Below are 15,014 nucleotides of genomic sequence, written 5' to 3' on the forward strand. Positions count from 1 at the left end.
AGCAAATATGAGGAGATCACAGAGATGAGGCAGGTGCGGAATTCCTGTTCTTTTGCTGTCTCCATGAAGACAGGAACATCCGTTGTTATCTGAAGAAATGGGTTGTACTGCTGCTTTTTGGTGATACTCAGCTGCTCCCAGAGCTCTATAATCAGAACAGCAGAACCACTGGCTCATTTGTGAGTGTGGTTCTGCACTTCTTTGCTTCTTCAAAAGTTTCAACCATGTCAGCAGTTATTCTTGTCCTCTCATAGCATTTACCACGAGTATTAGAGATTCAGCAGAAGAGACAAAGTTAAGGAGACATTTTTGAACCACTAAGTTTTTCTGCAACTCTTTGATCCTCAGTACACTTCTGGTGTCAAATTTGTTAGGTTTATCTGAGACCCACTTCTAGTCTGCAGTTTTGTTTCTCTCTGTTCATCTTACATGTCTGAAGAGTAGGTTGGCAGTTTCCTGAAGTCATTTCTTGTCAGGAGATGGTCACCAGGTCACTGCACTTACAAGAAGATCGGGTAACATAACAGCTTATTTTTACTTATATCCACATACCTTTTCTTCCCTGTGTGTGAGTCCTCCTTATGGCACACTAGATGAAGCAGGAACAGTTTTTTTATCATTTAGTAGGTGTAGATGACTTTGAAATGAGCAGTTGAGGAAAATGTTGTGTATTCTTGATAATGTAGGCTATTTTTAATTAAATTGAACAACAAGCAGTTTAGTTTTCACCTATTGTCTGCCTTGCTTTATACATTCAGTTGTTGATTTGAGTCAACACTGTGCATTTCTTAAATGCCTCTTTAATGGCTACTGAAACTGCCTGCACTCTTCACAGGACCTACAGTATTACTTCTTAGCATCGTTTTTTTTCAGACTTTTATCCCAAAATGCTTCCAGTATATTGACATGTGAAGGCTGCCTTTTGACTACACAGAAACATTTATGGAACTTTTGTACTACCAAAGGTAAAATAATTTCTTGGAAAGACAATAGTGTGCTTGCGTACTTGGATATTTACAGGAATAGTCCTACACAATATGTTCTTGGACTCTCTAGAAATCGGACTTGTTGTCTTCACTGGAATAAATAATTCCAAAAATTCACCAGAAAATAATTTCTAAGGAGAGTTTTTGAAAGCAGTGAGCATTCTCTTGCAGTGCACAGTTTTGTGAACTTCTGTGTTTTAAGTCTTATCTGAAAGTCTGGAACAGATAATGACTTCCACTAACTGTAGTTTGTTGTGACCTGGTTGGAGATTCAAGAGCTGTATTTTAAGTGGGCTGTAAAAATATGTGCTACGAGTGTTAAAAGTCTTAGAACTAATCATCTTAAGTTTTTGACCTAAGTTTTGTGGAGGGTTTTTCGTAGGTTAGTTTTATGTCATATTAAACATTATACGATGAATAAATATAGCATTATTGTAGGCTTGAGTTTTTCAAAAGACAAACATTAATTCAAGTTCCCTCAAAACTACCACAGAAAATGGTTTTCTTGCATGAAACGATAGAGACCATGGTTCTTCTTTTAGGTATTGTCTTAATAAGAGAGAGATGTGAACCAAACTGGAAGGAAGCCAGGTACTCTGTTATTAACACAATACACAGTCTGATACAGGGTAGTGAATTCTCATTGTGGCTCTACAAAGTGTTAATGAAGTTCTAATTTAAAAAGCAAACAGAAAACCTCTACATTGCACCATGGGGACTGAACACATTTTATCACATTGTATTGTGACTAATACTAATATTGTTAATTAACAAGCTTTCCTGAGATCTAGGAATATTATGGCAACAAGTTTCTATTTTTTTTTTTTTCCAAGGCTGCTTAATGTTTCTCAGTACCTTCAAACAGAAGAGCAGTGAAATGGAGTGATCTAAATTGCCTACTTGTTCAGAAGATCAAAAAATGAAATATATTTTTGTAAAGTGAAAAATCATTACAGTATCTCAATTTAAAGCATTTAACTTTAAAATTGGGACATGGATACTGCCATGCTGTAGGACAGAAGCATAACTGGATCATTTTAATAGTAGCCGATATTTATCTTCAGAGGAAAACGAAGCTTAACAGAACTAAGGCCACTTTACTTCTCACAGAGAGATTCCACACAGGGCTTTAATGGGATTTAACGAACGTATTTTGAATTCATACTGTTAATTAACTTGGCTTAACTTTCTCTTGTATCCCCACATAGACGGGATCTAAGTGACTATGTATTCCTTTCCTTATATAAATCCATTATCAGATTGAGTGTATCTAGGTAATTTTCCAGTATTGTGGTTTATGCTAGTGCTTTATGCATGTACTCCAGCACCTAGATATTACCCAGATATTTAAAAATATTAAATGCAAGGACAAATCTAGCTTGTAGAAAACTAGATGATACACTATCCTTTTTCTCCTAGGATGGGGCTAAGGAATGGCTGTGCCAGTTTGATGTTTTGATTTGTTTTGGTTTTTAGTGAGACCTAGTTAGTGGTCTTTCTAGTTCATAAAATGTTTTTTTAAAGGGGCAAAAAAAGCTCAAGGTTTCACCATTATAAAATGTGCAATAGGTGGTAAATGGTGTGAATTAATGTGTTGTAAACACGTTGTTTAAGAAGTTTAGCTCCTTGTCACAACTCTTTGCTTCTCGTATTTTTAATACCAGAATAACTCATGTCTGAAGTGGTACTGCAGAGGAAGTGAAGAAGGTGTTATTTTTTAAAAGTTATATCAACCTAACCTGCAATCTCGTACAATGAAATGGCATAATCATAATTTTCATTGCTGTAAAGGTGGTCTTTAACTGTTTTCATTACTGAAATTAGCATTTCTTCAAGTTCAGCATTAACCAGATTTTCCCAGTTGATAAAACATAGACAGTACTTGATCTCTCCTGGTATCTTCCTGTGGCTCATAGAAACTTGGTGCAGCTTGGTATGAAAAAAGGTTTTTGTTACAGGCTGTTTAAGGCTGTTCAGTGGTGGGTAGAGCTGGTATTTCTGTGGGCCTTATGCATGCTGCCTATTGTGCGATTGCCTCAGTCGTACAAGCGGTTTGTCTTTACAGGCTTAATAAAATGGTCTATTTTGTGATAACAGCTAAGTGACTTGTTGATGGACTATAACAACAACTACTTATTAAAACTATGTCCCAAGGAGTTCATAATGTTAAATATTTTTCTGTGACTTATCAAGGTTTCACCATCTGGTTTTGATCTACACTTTCTTTGCAGATGCTTTTTAAAACGAGCAAACAAAGAATGGTAAAACTGTTTGTTATCTTTAGGTATGAGTAAACTAATGTGTGTGTAGTTTGAAGAAAAAATATCTAGAAAGCAGCCTTGTTTAGGCTGAGTTCTGTTTTGTAACTTGGCTACTGAATTGATCACCTGCATTTCCATAGGTCCAGAAATAATGAATTATTATGAGAGCACTAGAAATATTGAGCATTTTTTGGTCCATCTTTGAAGGCTATGTTTCCCATGCTCTTTTTGAAAGATTCAATCACAAATCATGTTTTACAGAAGACATATGTGATACTTTTACAGGTCCAATGATGCACCAGCAGCCTCCCTCCCAGCAATACAACATGCCCCAAGCAGGTGGCCAGCACTACCAGGGGCAACAGCCACCTATGGGGATGATGGGCCAAGTTAACCAAGGAAATCACATGATGGGTCAGAGACAGATTCCTCCATACAGACCGCCGCAGCAAGGTAGGACTTCAGTATGTTTAGATTGATTTTAAAATAATCATCTTTAAAACAATTTTATGTCACTTCCTGCTTATACCAAATTTTGGTCAAAACATCAGGTGTCACAGGCTTTGTTTGCAGGCTCTTTTTTATTAGCCTCTTAAGGGTGGTTCTTGCAGCAACAGATTACTGGTATCACCCTGAAACATGAAGACAAGTATTTCCTTTGTTTTGACTTCTTTCTGACAAGAAGTATCTAAAAATATGCATCTCAGATATGCTGATGCAGAATTCTGTTTCAATATTTAAATGACAGGTATAGAAAAGGAACAGAGTACCCAATTGGTTATTAATTTGTTCAGTTACAAAAAAGAAACAATATTCCACAATCTTGCATTTTTTTCTCAGTCCTTTTAGAAAAGGGATAACTTCATTTTTAACACCTTAATCTGCTATACACGTTCCTAAAATGAGCTCAAAACTGTAGTTTGATATGTATGTTCTCAATCTAGTGCAGCCAAACAAGTATGTGTTTGTATATATATATATAGATAAATGCATATATATTTTTTATTTAAGTAAACTAGATTATATATGTTGTCTGAAATGCAACAGTATGGGTGGGGAGTACATTTGAGAAATATTTCTCATACTAAAATCAGAAATTAGCAGGCTTTATATCACAGAAAACAAGTTATTTACGTATTGACTGGTTGTGGTTTTTCAGGCCCACCACAGCAGTACTCAGGCCAGGAAGACTATTATGGGGACCAATACAGTCATGGTGGACAAGGTCCTCCAGAAGGCATGAACCAGCAATATTACCCTGATGGTAATCTCTCATAAATATTAACTTTCCCATTTTCTATACCTGCCCAATACTAATGTAGTCATATGCCCCAAATTTGAGAATGAGGCAAGAACAGTAACTGGATATCATACCTCACATTTACAAAACCTTCCAAATTCAGAATTGTTACTAAAGTTTAAGTTACTGTGACTGATTTTACAACTTACTTAAAGTATGTAATTTGTAATACTCTCATTTGAACCGTGGAACAGTTTTAGTGTTTCAAAATGAAAATTCTGTGATTGGTTTATCTAAAATTATGGAGGGCTCCTAGTATACCTAGTAGTGTTGAGATGAATTAAAACAGTCAAGACTTTATTATAATTAAGACGAGGGCGATATCCTTTTATTAAAGATTTTATTAAAGTGGAAAAACGTGCTTAAAAGATGTGGTTTCTCTGTAAATATTCTATTTTCTAACTTAGTGTTTAGTTTTAATAGAAGTCACACAAATGTGTTATTGCTGCTATGGATGGTATGGGCCTTTTGCTTGATTTTTACAAAGAAGTAAAATGGTCCCTGCTCTGAGGAGCTTGTAGATGTCAATCCTCTAGAAGTTCCCCCACTGTGTCCAAGACAAGACCATAACTTCAAATTGCATAAATCTGTCCTCCTGCCTCTTGGAATTTAGTGTGCTGAGGGCTATTGGGTTGTGTTATAAGTTGGCAGAGTTGCGATTAACCTGTTTTTAGGCTGTGTGGAGTCTGGGAGAACAAAGATGCTGACTCGTGACTACTGTGATAACCGTGTGTGCAACTTAATGGTGTCTCACGAAGTTCAAGGAATGGGGTAGATGTTAATGTTTTGAAAATGTGCACAAAGCAAAGCTGTCTAACTGTTAAAGCAACTACTCATTGCCAATGAAAGGATACAAGTTAGTTGTTTGAAGTTTAATTTCTATTACATTGATTTTAAGATGCATCAGACCATGTCTATATAACTTGCAGTGTTAATTTTGGAGATATATGTGCAGAGTTATTTTACAAGTTGCATTAACTTATAATTATTAAACTTTCTGTTTGGAACTTTTATGTTGTACATGTGAACTTAAGACAGTTACAGGCAATTTACTGTAGTAAAGGCAATTGGATGTTACCATCGCCAGCTCTGTGGCAGCACAGATTACTTCTCTAAGACCTATTCCTTCTAAAGATTCATTCTTCATCATTACCTCATTATTACTCTTACATAGAAGGTAAACAGAATATAAGGCTTATGTTAATGGTTATGTTTTTATGTTAGTTCAGTCAATGACATATGGTACAGTTGCAGAACTAGTTACAAAGACTGCTTAGTTGTAAAATAATATTTTCCATTCCTTATTTTTTCCGAAAATTTAATTCCGAATTTATATTATTTGTATAATGTTATTTCAAATTTAAATAAAACTTTGGCTTGTTTTCTTGACAATAAGAGATATTTTGGTCACCCATAAGACAAAATGTCTTTGTTCTAAAAACAACAGGTGGGGTGTTTACTGCATGTATCGGTTTCTTCATCAGGGATGCCTGTGGTCTCTGATAAGTAAAATTACCCTACTCAGGACTGGAATGTAAGAGGAAAAGTTTTCTTAAAACTTGTAGAAATTCTACTTGTAGGGAAAACCTTGAGAGTGTGTTTTGGTTTTGGTTTTTTTTTCTGTCACTTAAAAGCAAAATTTAATGTAGATTGCGGTTCATAACTTCATTGAACTTTATTTGCTATATTTCACACTGTTTTTAGCATATGCTTTTGAATTGAAGATCAGCAGAACAGGTGTTAAACAAAGTATGATAATTGCTTTCTTTGTTCCTTCTAATTTAATTCAGGTTATTTACATGTGAAAGGCCTAAATGCTTTCATTTTTTTTTTGAGTGAAAGATAAAGTACTTTTTTTTCCTCCCCCCCCCCCCCCCGCAACAAGGATTATCAGAAGGTTAAAACCCATCCCTTGCTGTGATGTTGCTAAAACTACTGCATTAAGCCTTTTTTTTTTCCTATCACATGTTAATTCAAAATGAAAGGAAATCATATTAATAAATCTTTGGCTAATACAATTGAAAATTCTTTTCCATGTATATCCAGTTGAAATTTTTTTCATTTTTCTGAGAAATGAAATACTTGTAGGGTTTTCACTCAGAGGCCATTAACGTTTCTTCCTGTCTCTTGTCGAATTGATGTAGGTCATAATGATTACGGTTATCAGCAACCGTCGTATCCTGAACAAGGCTACGATAGGCCTTATGAGGATTCCTCACAACATTACTACGAAGGAGGTATCTATATACCTTCACACACATACGCACATACATTCCCTTTCCTTCCCCACTCGCAACGGGAACAAAAATTCTTGCACAACACAACTTATACCCATGCAAAGCTCTTGTAGAATACTAGTTGCTGGCTGTCTTGGAAATTGCAGGGAACTCGAAGCATTCAGAATAATTTCTTGCAAACACCCAAAATAACCACAATTTACCATTTCTAACAACAGTAAAATGACTAAAACACTCTAGAGACTTTTTTTTTTTTACCTCGATGGAAATTTTTATTTAAACATAAATTTGTTGGTTCAGTTATGTATCTTTTTGTGTGTGTATATATATTGTATAATTATAGTGCCGTTAGGAAACAGCTTGCTGATCTTGTGTAGCTAGTCTGTGCTCTTGTAGCTGTCCTTAATTTTGTCTTCTTTTTTTTTTTTTTTAATTTTATTTAGCATAGTCATGATCCTATGACTGTGATGGTCCAGTAAATGTAATGCTCGTTTGGCAGAGATGCTGAAAATGCTGCAGTTCAACTTTGCAAAATTGGCTTTAACTGCAGTTTGTTTGACCGAATTCCTTCTGTTTGGTTTGAGTTTTCTTTGTTTCGTTCAGTTTTTGAAATCAATATTGCATTTTCATTTTGGTCTTGTGTTGTTGGCTGTGCATCTTAGAAGGAAAAGAACCAATAGAGTAGGTAGCTTTATAATTTTTTGCTTTCTTGCCGTCATCTTACAGGAAACTCGCAATATGGTCAGCAGCAAGATGCATATCAAGGACCACCCCAACAGCAGGGTTATCCACCACAACAGCAGCAATATCCAGGCCAACAAGGCTATCCAGGACAACAGCAGGGTTATGGTAAGAACCTGAAAAGATAGACAGCAGTCGCAGAAAAGAGCAAAAGACATCCTCATATGTTATTCCATCCCTGGTTTACTCGATTGAAAGGCCAGGCTTGTGCAAAAAAAAAAAAAAAAAAAAAAAAAGAAAAAAAGCGGTGTGCTTGCAATGTCCCTGGGCCAAAACAAGAAGGCGTAGAAGACGGCATCTTTTGGGAAGTGGATCTGTCGGCAACCTAGGACAAGGTGGTAGCATAAAAAAAAAAGAGGGTGGCTAGAAAACATTTTAACAGGTGTCTGTAGTTTAGAAAGAGTCAAAGATTCTGCTCTTTTCTGTCTGTAGGTGAACACAGAGTCAGGAAGGCAGAAAGATGGTGGAGAGCCATTTATACCCTTTAATCCACTGGATTTGCCATTTAGAGCAAGATCTTTTAAAAATTAGATTGATCATGCCTTTAAAATTCTTGTACTGATCAGTAAGGAAATGAATAGAAGCATTGTCTATGCATCTTTCAAGAGAGCTTGTCTTATAGATTTGCCCTAGTGGTGCAAGTTGTCAGATGTGTGGCAGCAAAGAGAAATCCTCTGCCACAAGTGAGATCATGTAGTCCTTGTATTCAAGGAAAACCTCCCAAACAGGAAACTTTAACAGTATGTAATTTTTGTGCTGTATTTCTGAAATCTTGAGGTCAGAGAGCATACTGAAAATACTGCCCTCCTAGGTTTTGTTTGCTTACTTATTTTAAAGCTGTATATATTTGTCTCAGAAGAAGGAATCTCTGAGATCTAATTCTGTGTATTTTAGCTTCTAGCATTGTTGCAGGTTTAAATGCTGAATCTTCCAGCATTGTGGGTATGTGAGACAGTGCATGTCTGACTTGTTTATCATGTAGGTAAATGACAGATTTGTATTAAATCCAATTATGTTGAGACAGAGTTAAGTTTTAAGAGGATCTACTGAGATTTAGCAAGTTTTCTCCTTTTGGAGGTTGTGGGTGAATTGCTAGTTTTAAAATCATATGCTTACATTCTGCTAAACATAACATAGGAGCAGAATGAGGACTGGAGTTAAGGTCTATTTAGCACACTATTCTAAATCTTTTAAGTAAAGAAATAAAATCTGACTTATTCTGGAAAATTTAAGTTAAGAAATATTAGAGGAGAGGGATGAAAGAATCTGTTGAAGCGACTTACCTACTGTAAGTTGTAAACTGAAACAACCTACTAGTCAATTTCTGTTGTTCTGCAGAACTAGATACTGAGGTTTCATTCTTAATTTATGAAATCTGTCACTGAATATTTAGAATTCAACTATAAAGAATTACCATGAATAAATAAAACTGAGTTTCATTTGTCAGATGAACACAGCACTTTCTAGGATGTAGTATCCTTGTTCAATTTAATATTTAACTGCTTTCTAATTTGCAAAAATAAATCAGCATCCCAGCCATTATTATCAATCTTTAAGGTCTTGTTCTACTGTAGAAAGCTGAAACTGCATAGTTCAAGGTGATTTGAAGCCTGAAGAGACTGGTGAGAGCATATGGAGCTTTTCTTCTCCAGGTCATCTTTTTCACTGTCTCATAGATGCAGAATTACTGAAAGATTTACCAGCTGATGTCATCTTAAAGTCCAGTGCCTGTAGCTAAAACTAGTTCTCTCTAGCACTGAATCACACTGTTGCTAAAACACATCTGTTTATTCTGAGAGGGGAAAAAAAAAGGTTGGTTTGTTTGAAAGAAAGCACTTCTAAAGAGTTGCAAGTCTTCCTTAACTGCCAGTTTTTAAGGATTGGTGTTGAAAAAGCTAACTTTGGTCCCCTGCAAAAGATCGATCTGAGTGTCAGTGAAATACACAGTACTGTCTCTCCCAAGGTGGGAAGGAATGGAGTTAATTTTGTTTGGAATTGTAGTGATGTGCAGCTTCCAATGGTAGACAGGCTGAGCCCCTGTGAATAGTAACAGAGTTTGTATGGACAAAAGAACTCTTCCTTTTACAGCCAAAAGAGGCTGGAGTTAGTGTAGTGGTGTGTGGGGGGATTTTTGTTTGTTTTTTCCTATCCTTTTCTGAGAAAGTTAGATGACCAGAGGAGTATGGAGTAGAGGGTGCTTTTCTCCATCCCACAATAGCATTTACTGGTTGTCACATCTCACATTTTATGCATGTAACTTGCTTGCCTGACATCCTATTTATGGTTGCCTGCTGTGGTGTGAAACTGACTTTCTGGCATCACAGCGCTGCTCGTCTCTTCATAAAGTCCAAATGCTAAATGCAGCTGATCGTCTGTCTGCTCCTGGCACTGTAAAGTTCTGGAACTGGAGCAGCATATGGCAGGAGGAGAGTCTGCCTCCCTCAATCCTAAAAGTACTCACGTTTATGACTTGTCGTTTCTTGCTGCTTTCTTTCCTGTCTTATGACCTTGTTTGGGGAACTACATGCATTGGTAATAAGTAATATATAAATAAAGGTAAACATTTCAGTGGTTGGTGTACAGACCCTGTCAGCTAAGGTGCTTTCCAGGGTGAGAGGAGGGCCACTGATCCACAGAATCTTTTTAGGCTGAAAAAGATCTGATTGCACAGTAAAAATACTTCTTAGCCCTGCTCAGTTGTAAAATTCAACTTTTCTACTGTTCTTTTCTTTTTAACACGTTAAGCAATCTTTTTGTTTGTTTGTTTACATTTTAATGATCTCCAGGCCCCTCCCAGAGTGGTCCAGGACCTCAGTATCCCAATTATCCACAAGGACAAGGCCAGCAGTACGGGGGATACAGACCCACACAGCCTGGGCCACCACAGCCACCACAACAGAGGCCTTATGGATATGACCAGGTATTCTTTAATCTGATTAGAAAGTTGTGATTCTTAGACACTCCTTTGATAATCTTAGTTCATTGCAGACATTTAAAATAATGAATTTGAGGACATGGTCTTTCAGGTGTATGTATACAGTTGTCATGGATTTTGTTCCTAAGTGAGTTACACAGAATCCTTTGTCTGGAGGTGTGATTAGACATTCTCTTCTGAGTTTGCAAAGTTTTAATGCAATTTGGCAAATGAGGCCCTCCAGACAATATTTTTGGACCTTTAAAAATTAAGGTGATCTGTGTCATAGCCTCATGGTGAATGACTGATATGAAAGACAAGGTTCCCAGATCTCATGGTAGATCGTTCTTCATTACTGCTTTGAAATAAAAATTGTTGAATTGATTTTCCACAAGCATAAATCCAGTAATCCTCCTCTCCAGTTGCAGAAGCACCTCAAGTGTGCACCTGAAGTCCTTTGACTGTAGAGTTGTGTAGGGAGACACTGAAGCCTATTTTTGCACAGATTTTCTCTGAGCAGTATAAAGGAACACTGAACGTGGGAAAGAAGTGACCTGAAAATCAGCTGCTTCTTACCTGTCTCTGCTCAGATAAGTTTAAAACAAAAAAGCAAAGAGCCACCAAAACTCTAAGCTGGTCTTGTAGTGGAAGACTCCTCTAGAAAAACTATGTTCTAATCAAAGGATGAAGTAGAGGTTTTATTCCTGTCGAAGGTACTAAACTGTAAAAAACTAACCTTTGTGATATGAATTCACAGAATCACAGAATGTCAGGGATTGAGAGGGACCTTGAAAGATCATCTAGTCCAATCCCCCTGCCGGAGCAGGAACACGTAGATGAGGTTACACAGGAAGGCGATCAGGCAGGTTTTGAATGTCTCCAGAGTAGGAGACTCCACAACCCCCCTGGGCAGCCTGTTCCAGTGCTCTGTCACCCTCACTGTGAAGAAGTTTCTTCTCAAATTTAAAAGGAACCTCCTGTGTTCCGGTTTATACCCATTGCCCCTTATCTTATCATTGGTTGTCACCGAGAAGAGCCTGGCTCCATCCTTATGACACTCACCGTTTACATATTTATAAGCATTAATGAGGTCACCCCTCAGTCTCCTCCAAACTAAAGAGCCCCAGCTCCCTCAGCCTTTCCTCATAAGGGAGATGCTCCACTCCCTTAATCATCTTCGTTGCCCTGCGCTGGACTCTGTCCCGCAGTTCCCTGTCCTTGAACTGAGTGGCCCAGATCTGGACACAATATTCCAGTTCAAAAAAATATATATATATATACTATAATCTTTATCAGCCTAAATAAAATGGAGATTAACTAAACATACCTTATGATCTAGTTGAGGTTCTAGCGTTTAAGTAAAATCCTGATTTGTCAGCAGGTGGTCAGTTGAACTTTCAAGAAGTTTCTCTTGGAAGTGAGAATAGCCACAATTGTCCACATTTTTGAAGGAGAACAGTTGGTTTCCTTTCTACAGAAATTAGAGAAGGAAGAAGAAACAAACTCAGTCTGGTAATTTAGAGAAAAACAAAATGTTTATGCACTGAACTTACAGCTTCTGCCTGTAAATAATAAGCTACAGGAAAATACTCTGCTTGTGGAAATGTAGGGTCAAGGAAACCTAATCTCAATTTGCAGTTTCTTCCCACTTTCTTTGCAGTAGAAGTGGATAACCCTCCTTGCACTTAGGCTCTACTCCTCCAGTTTGTGCAATCTATGTTCCACTGGGAAACTTAATTATAGGAGACCTTCCACTCTTTCATGCTAGCCGTTCCCATAGGAATTGCACTGCCTAAGTTCTCAGCTGGCAGCTGTTCTGAAATACTTCTTCCTGATTGATTGCCATATTACAATGGAAAAAACCCTGAAATTGCAACATAAAAGTGGAATTTGAAATACTTCCTTATCGAAATGGTGCTTAACATGGAATGGTGGTGGGCCTGCAGTTTGGAGCATGTTCACTTCATAGCACAAGATTTGTTTCTGCAAGCCCTGAACCCTGTGGTGAAGGATCATGGTAAGCACGTAGCATTGATGCTTTCACCTCTGCCCTCCTCTGCATTCTGTCAAAAGAAAAAGAGAATATCAATAAAGGTAATAATTCTGTGTATTGGCTCTATGGAATAATTGATTCCCATAGGATATGTTGACTAGTTCTTTATGTTCACCAGGGTGTGCCTTGTTTTTTGAGATTTGTGCATCAGCCCATTCTGTGATGCTTGATATATGAATATTTTCAGGTATCTCTGAAAGCAGGTTAGTTTGCTAAATTACTTTGAATTTAGATGACCTTCTCTTTTGGAAATAATATTCAAATTTTAGGTGAGAAGTAATTCCCATCTTTTATTTTTGGTGGTGCTCTGTAGATTTTACAGCAGTCTGTTGAATTTAAAGACATATGATTTTGATCAAATTAGGCTAATGGCTTTAAATTGGTATTATCAGTCCTACATTAAAACACAAAGGACTTTTAGTGAGATGAAACTCTGTACCACTTACTCATATCAGTTTTTATTTCACTGTTTATTTGTTTCCACCTTTTAACATCATAGTTTATTTGTATGGTCCTCTGATTTCAGTTTTTCATACAGGAAAATATGCCTTGTGGTCTAATTATGTATTTTGAATTTCTTTTTTAGGGTCAGTATGGAAATTATCAACAGTGAAAAAATACTCACATTCCGGTAGGCAATATCTGTTAGCAGCCATATTATCTCCTCAGCACTGTGGACATCTTCCTGAGATGAGAACCTCCCATTCCATCTAGCTTTTGGAAAAATCTTGTGGCTGTTTTATGGTATACAGTCTTTATGGGTTAATTGTTAAAGACTGTAGATTCTCAGAAACTGATTTCACATCTCTACTCTAGATGGCAATATTGGACAGAAAATATGTGACATAACAATATGCAGCGAGTTAAGAACTGTGTGTCAAATAGACTGTTACAGACCGAAAGGTGCAAACAGCTTTGTATGTTTATGAAGGTTATGGGAATTTAATATTTTTTCCACAGATTTTTTTTGTAGGGGGAAAGGGGAAATGCACACTTTTTACAGCAGCAATATTTTGTATATTATGTTTTTCATGTGGTGAATATGCAAGACAGTACACTACTCACTGGACAGGATAAGAAATCTACTGTTAAAAATGGGTAAAGGCATGATAAATGCTTGATTGTATAAGTCTCAAAATGGTGTACAATAAAGACAGTGAAAAAAGATGGAGAGCATCATACGTCACTGATAGGTTCATGTGCAAAAAATCCCAGTTATCTAAATGGGAACATAATTAAGGACAGTATAATATAGTCTTGTGCAAAGATTAATTTTTTAAGCTTTCCAATTTTTCTGAGTGAAGCATTTTTGTAAAAATTATTTCTAACATAGTTTGACAATTTTCTGCAACATTTTTTGGGTAACAAGATAAACGTTTAGGTTTTATTTCTCAAGTGTTTTGTCACAGCTTTGCATAAGCAAGCTGTAATCCCTCTTATTAATTGCAATAACAAAGAAAATGACAAGTGTTAATTTTACTTGGCTTGAATATGCAAAGAACTTGAAAAAGAATATGGAGGACAGGACTGTATTGTATAAGTGTATTTTAACCTTTAGTTGAATAATTTGTATGTATCAAAATAGCCTAGAAGACTTTGTAAAGCCTATCTAAACTTCCCTAACTAGGAGTTAATATCTTTAGAAAGGGGGCATTTTTTTGTGCGTGTCCATTTTTCTTATTGGTTAACATGAGACCAAGGGATCTTTTATAACATCAAATGTAAAACCTGTTGGTGAGGTAAATGCCAAATTTTGTTTTGAACTGCATTAATGCTTCTAGCGTTGCATGTGAGATAGAGGCAGCACCTTGATCAATAGCATAGTACACAAAAATTTGGTTTTGAGAGTGTCCTGCAACTATATATCAGATAAATAAATTGATGTTCTGATGTGCAGGAGTATATGCATTCAGGAATTCCTGGCAACTGTTATAAAGGACAAAACGTAAAATTGGCCCAGTAGTTTTTGTTTTGTTTTGGTTTTTTTCAGTTGGCCATCATGTTTGTTGAGGGCAGGGGAAATAAAAACAACTGGTGTTCATAATATATATGACATTATACGTGGAAGACAAGATTTTAAATTTGCTCATCATTTTTAAAGGGAAAACACTTTTCTTAAAGTCAGTAGAAAACACACATCAAGGTTTGAACAGATACGGCATGAGAAGCATTGTTATGAATGAAATGCTTGTAGGTTCTGTGCCAATTTTCCACCACTGTGTACTTCATTGGTATTTAAAACTGTACTCCATCAATTCTAACGGAAGAATAAATTATTTGTGATTTTAATTTTCTCATTTGTTTCTTTAAATTAGATCCCTATCACTCTGATGTCTCATCTGGAGACTCTGCTGTGGGTTTTTATTTTATAGAAGTTTGGCCAGAATAACCAAACTGTATTTGCATTCTAGGACTTTATCAAAATTCTCTTGCCATAGCCAAGTTAATTAGAATTAACTGTTCAGTAATCAGCATGTTGTGTAGGCTGTTTGTTAGGAAATTCTTCCTCTGAAAATGAAGGT

At 36.5% G+C, this 15,014-nt stretch overlaps 1 protein-coding gene across 3 annotated transcripts in view; it reads left to right on the forward strand.

Annotated features, from left to right (window-relative positions):
* The window catches only part of SS18 (SS18 subunit of BAF chromatin remodeling complex), a 44,581-nt gene extending 29,806 nt beyond the window's left edge, over positions 1-14,775 (forward strand). The window contains exons 6-11 of one of the 3 annotated variants that reach the window (XM_080339273.1): positions 3,533-3,700; positions 4,407-4,511; positions 6,692-6,784; positions 7,511-7,633; positions 10,312-10,445; positions 13,079-14,775. In XM_080339273.1, the coding sequence (XP_080195399.1) occupies positions 3,533-3,700; positions 4,407-4,511; positions 6,692-6,784; positions 7,511-7,633; positions 10,312-10,445; positions 13,079-13,105 (650 nt within the window). In that variant the 3' untranslated portion in view covers positions 13,106-14,775. The remainder of the gene's footprint in view (positions 1-3,532; positions 3,701-4,406; positions 4,512-6,691; positions 6,785-7,510; positions 7,634-10,311; positions 10,446-13,078) is intronic. The other 2 variants (XM_080339274.1, XM_080339275.1) reach the window with 2 other exon arrangements.
* The last annotated feature ends 239 nt before the right edge of the window (positions 14,776-15,014 follow it).

This window comes from Nesoenas mayeri, assembly GCF_963082525.1.
Source record: "Nesoenas mayeri genome assembly, chromosome: 2".
Lineage (NCBI taxonomy): Eukaryota > Metazoa > Chordata > Aves > Columbiformes > Columbidae > Nesoenas > Nesoenas mayeri.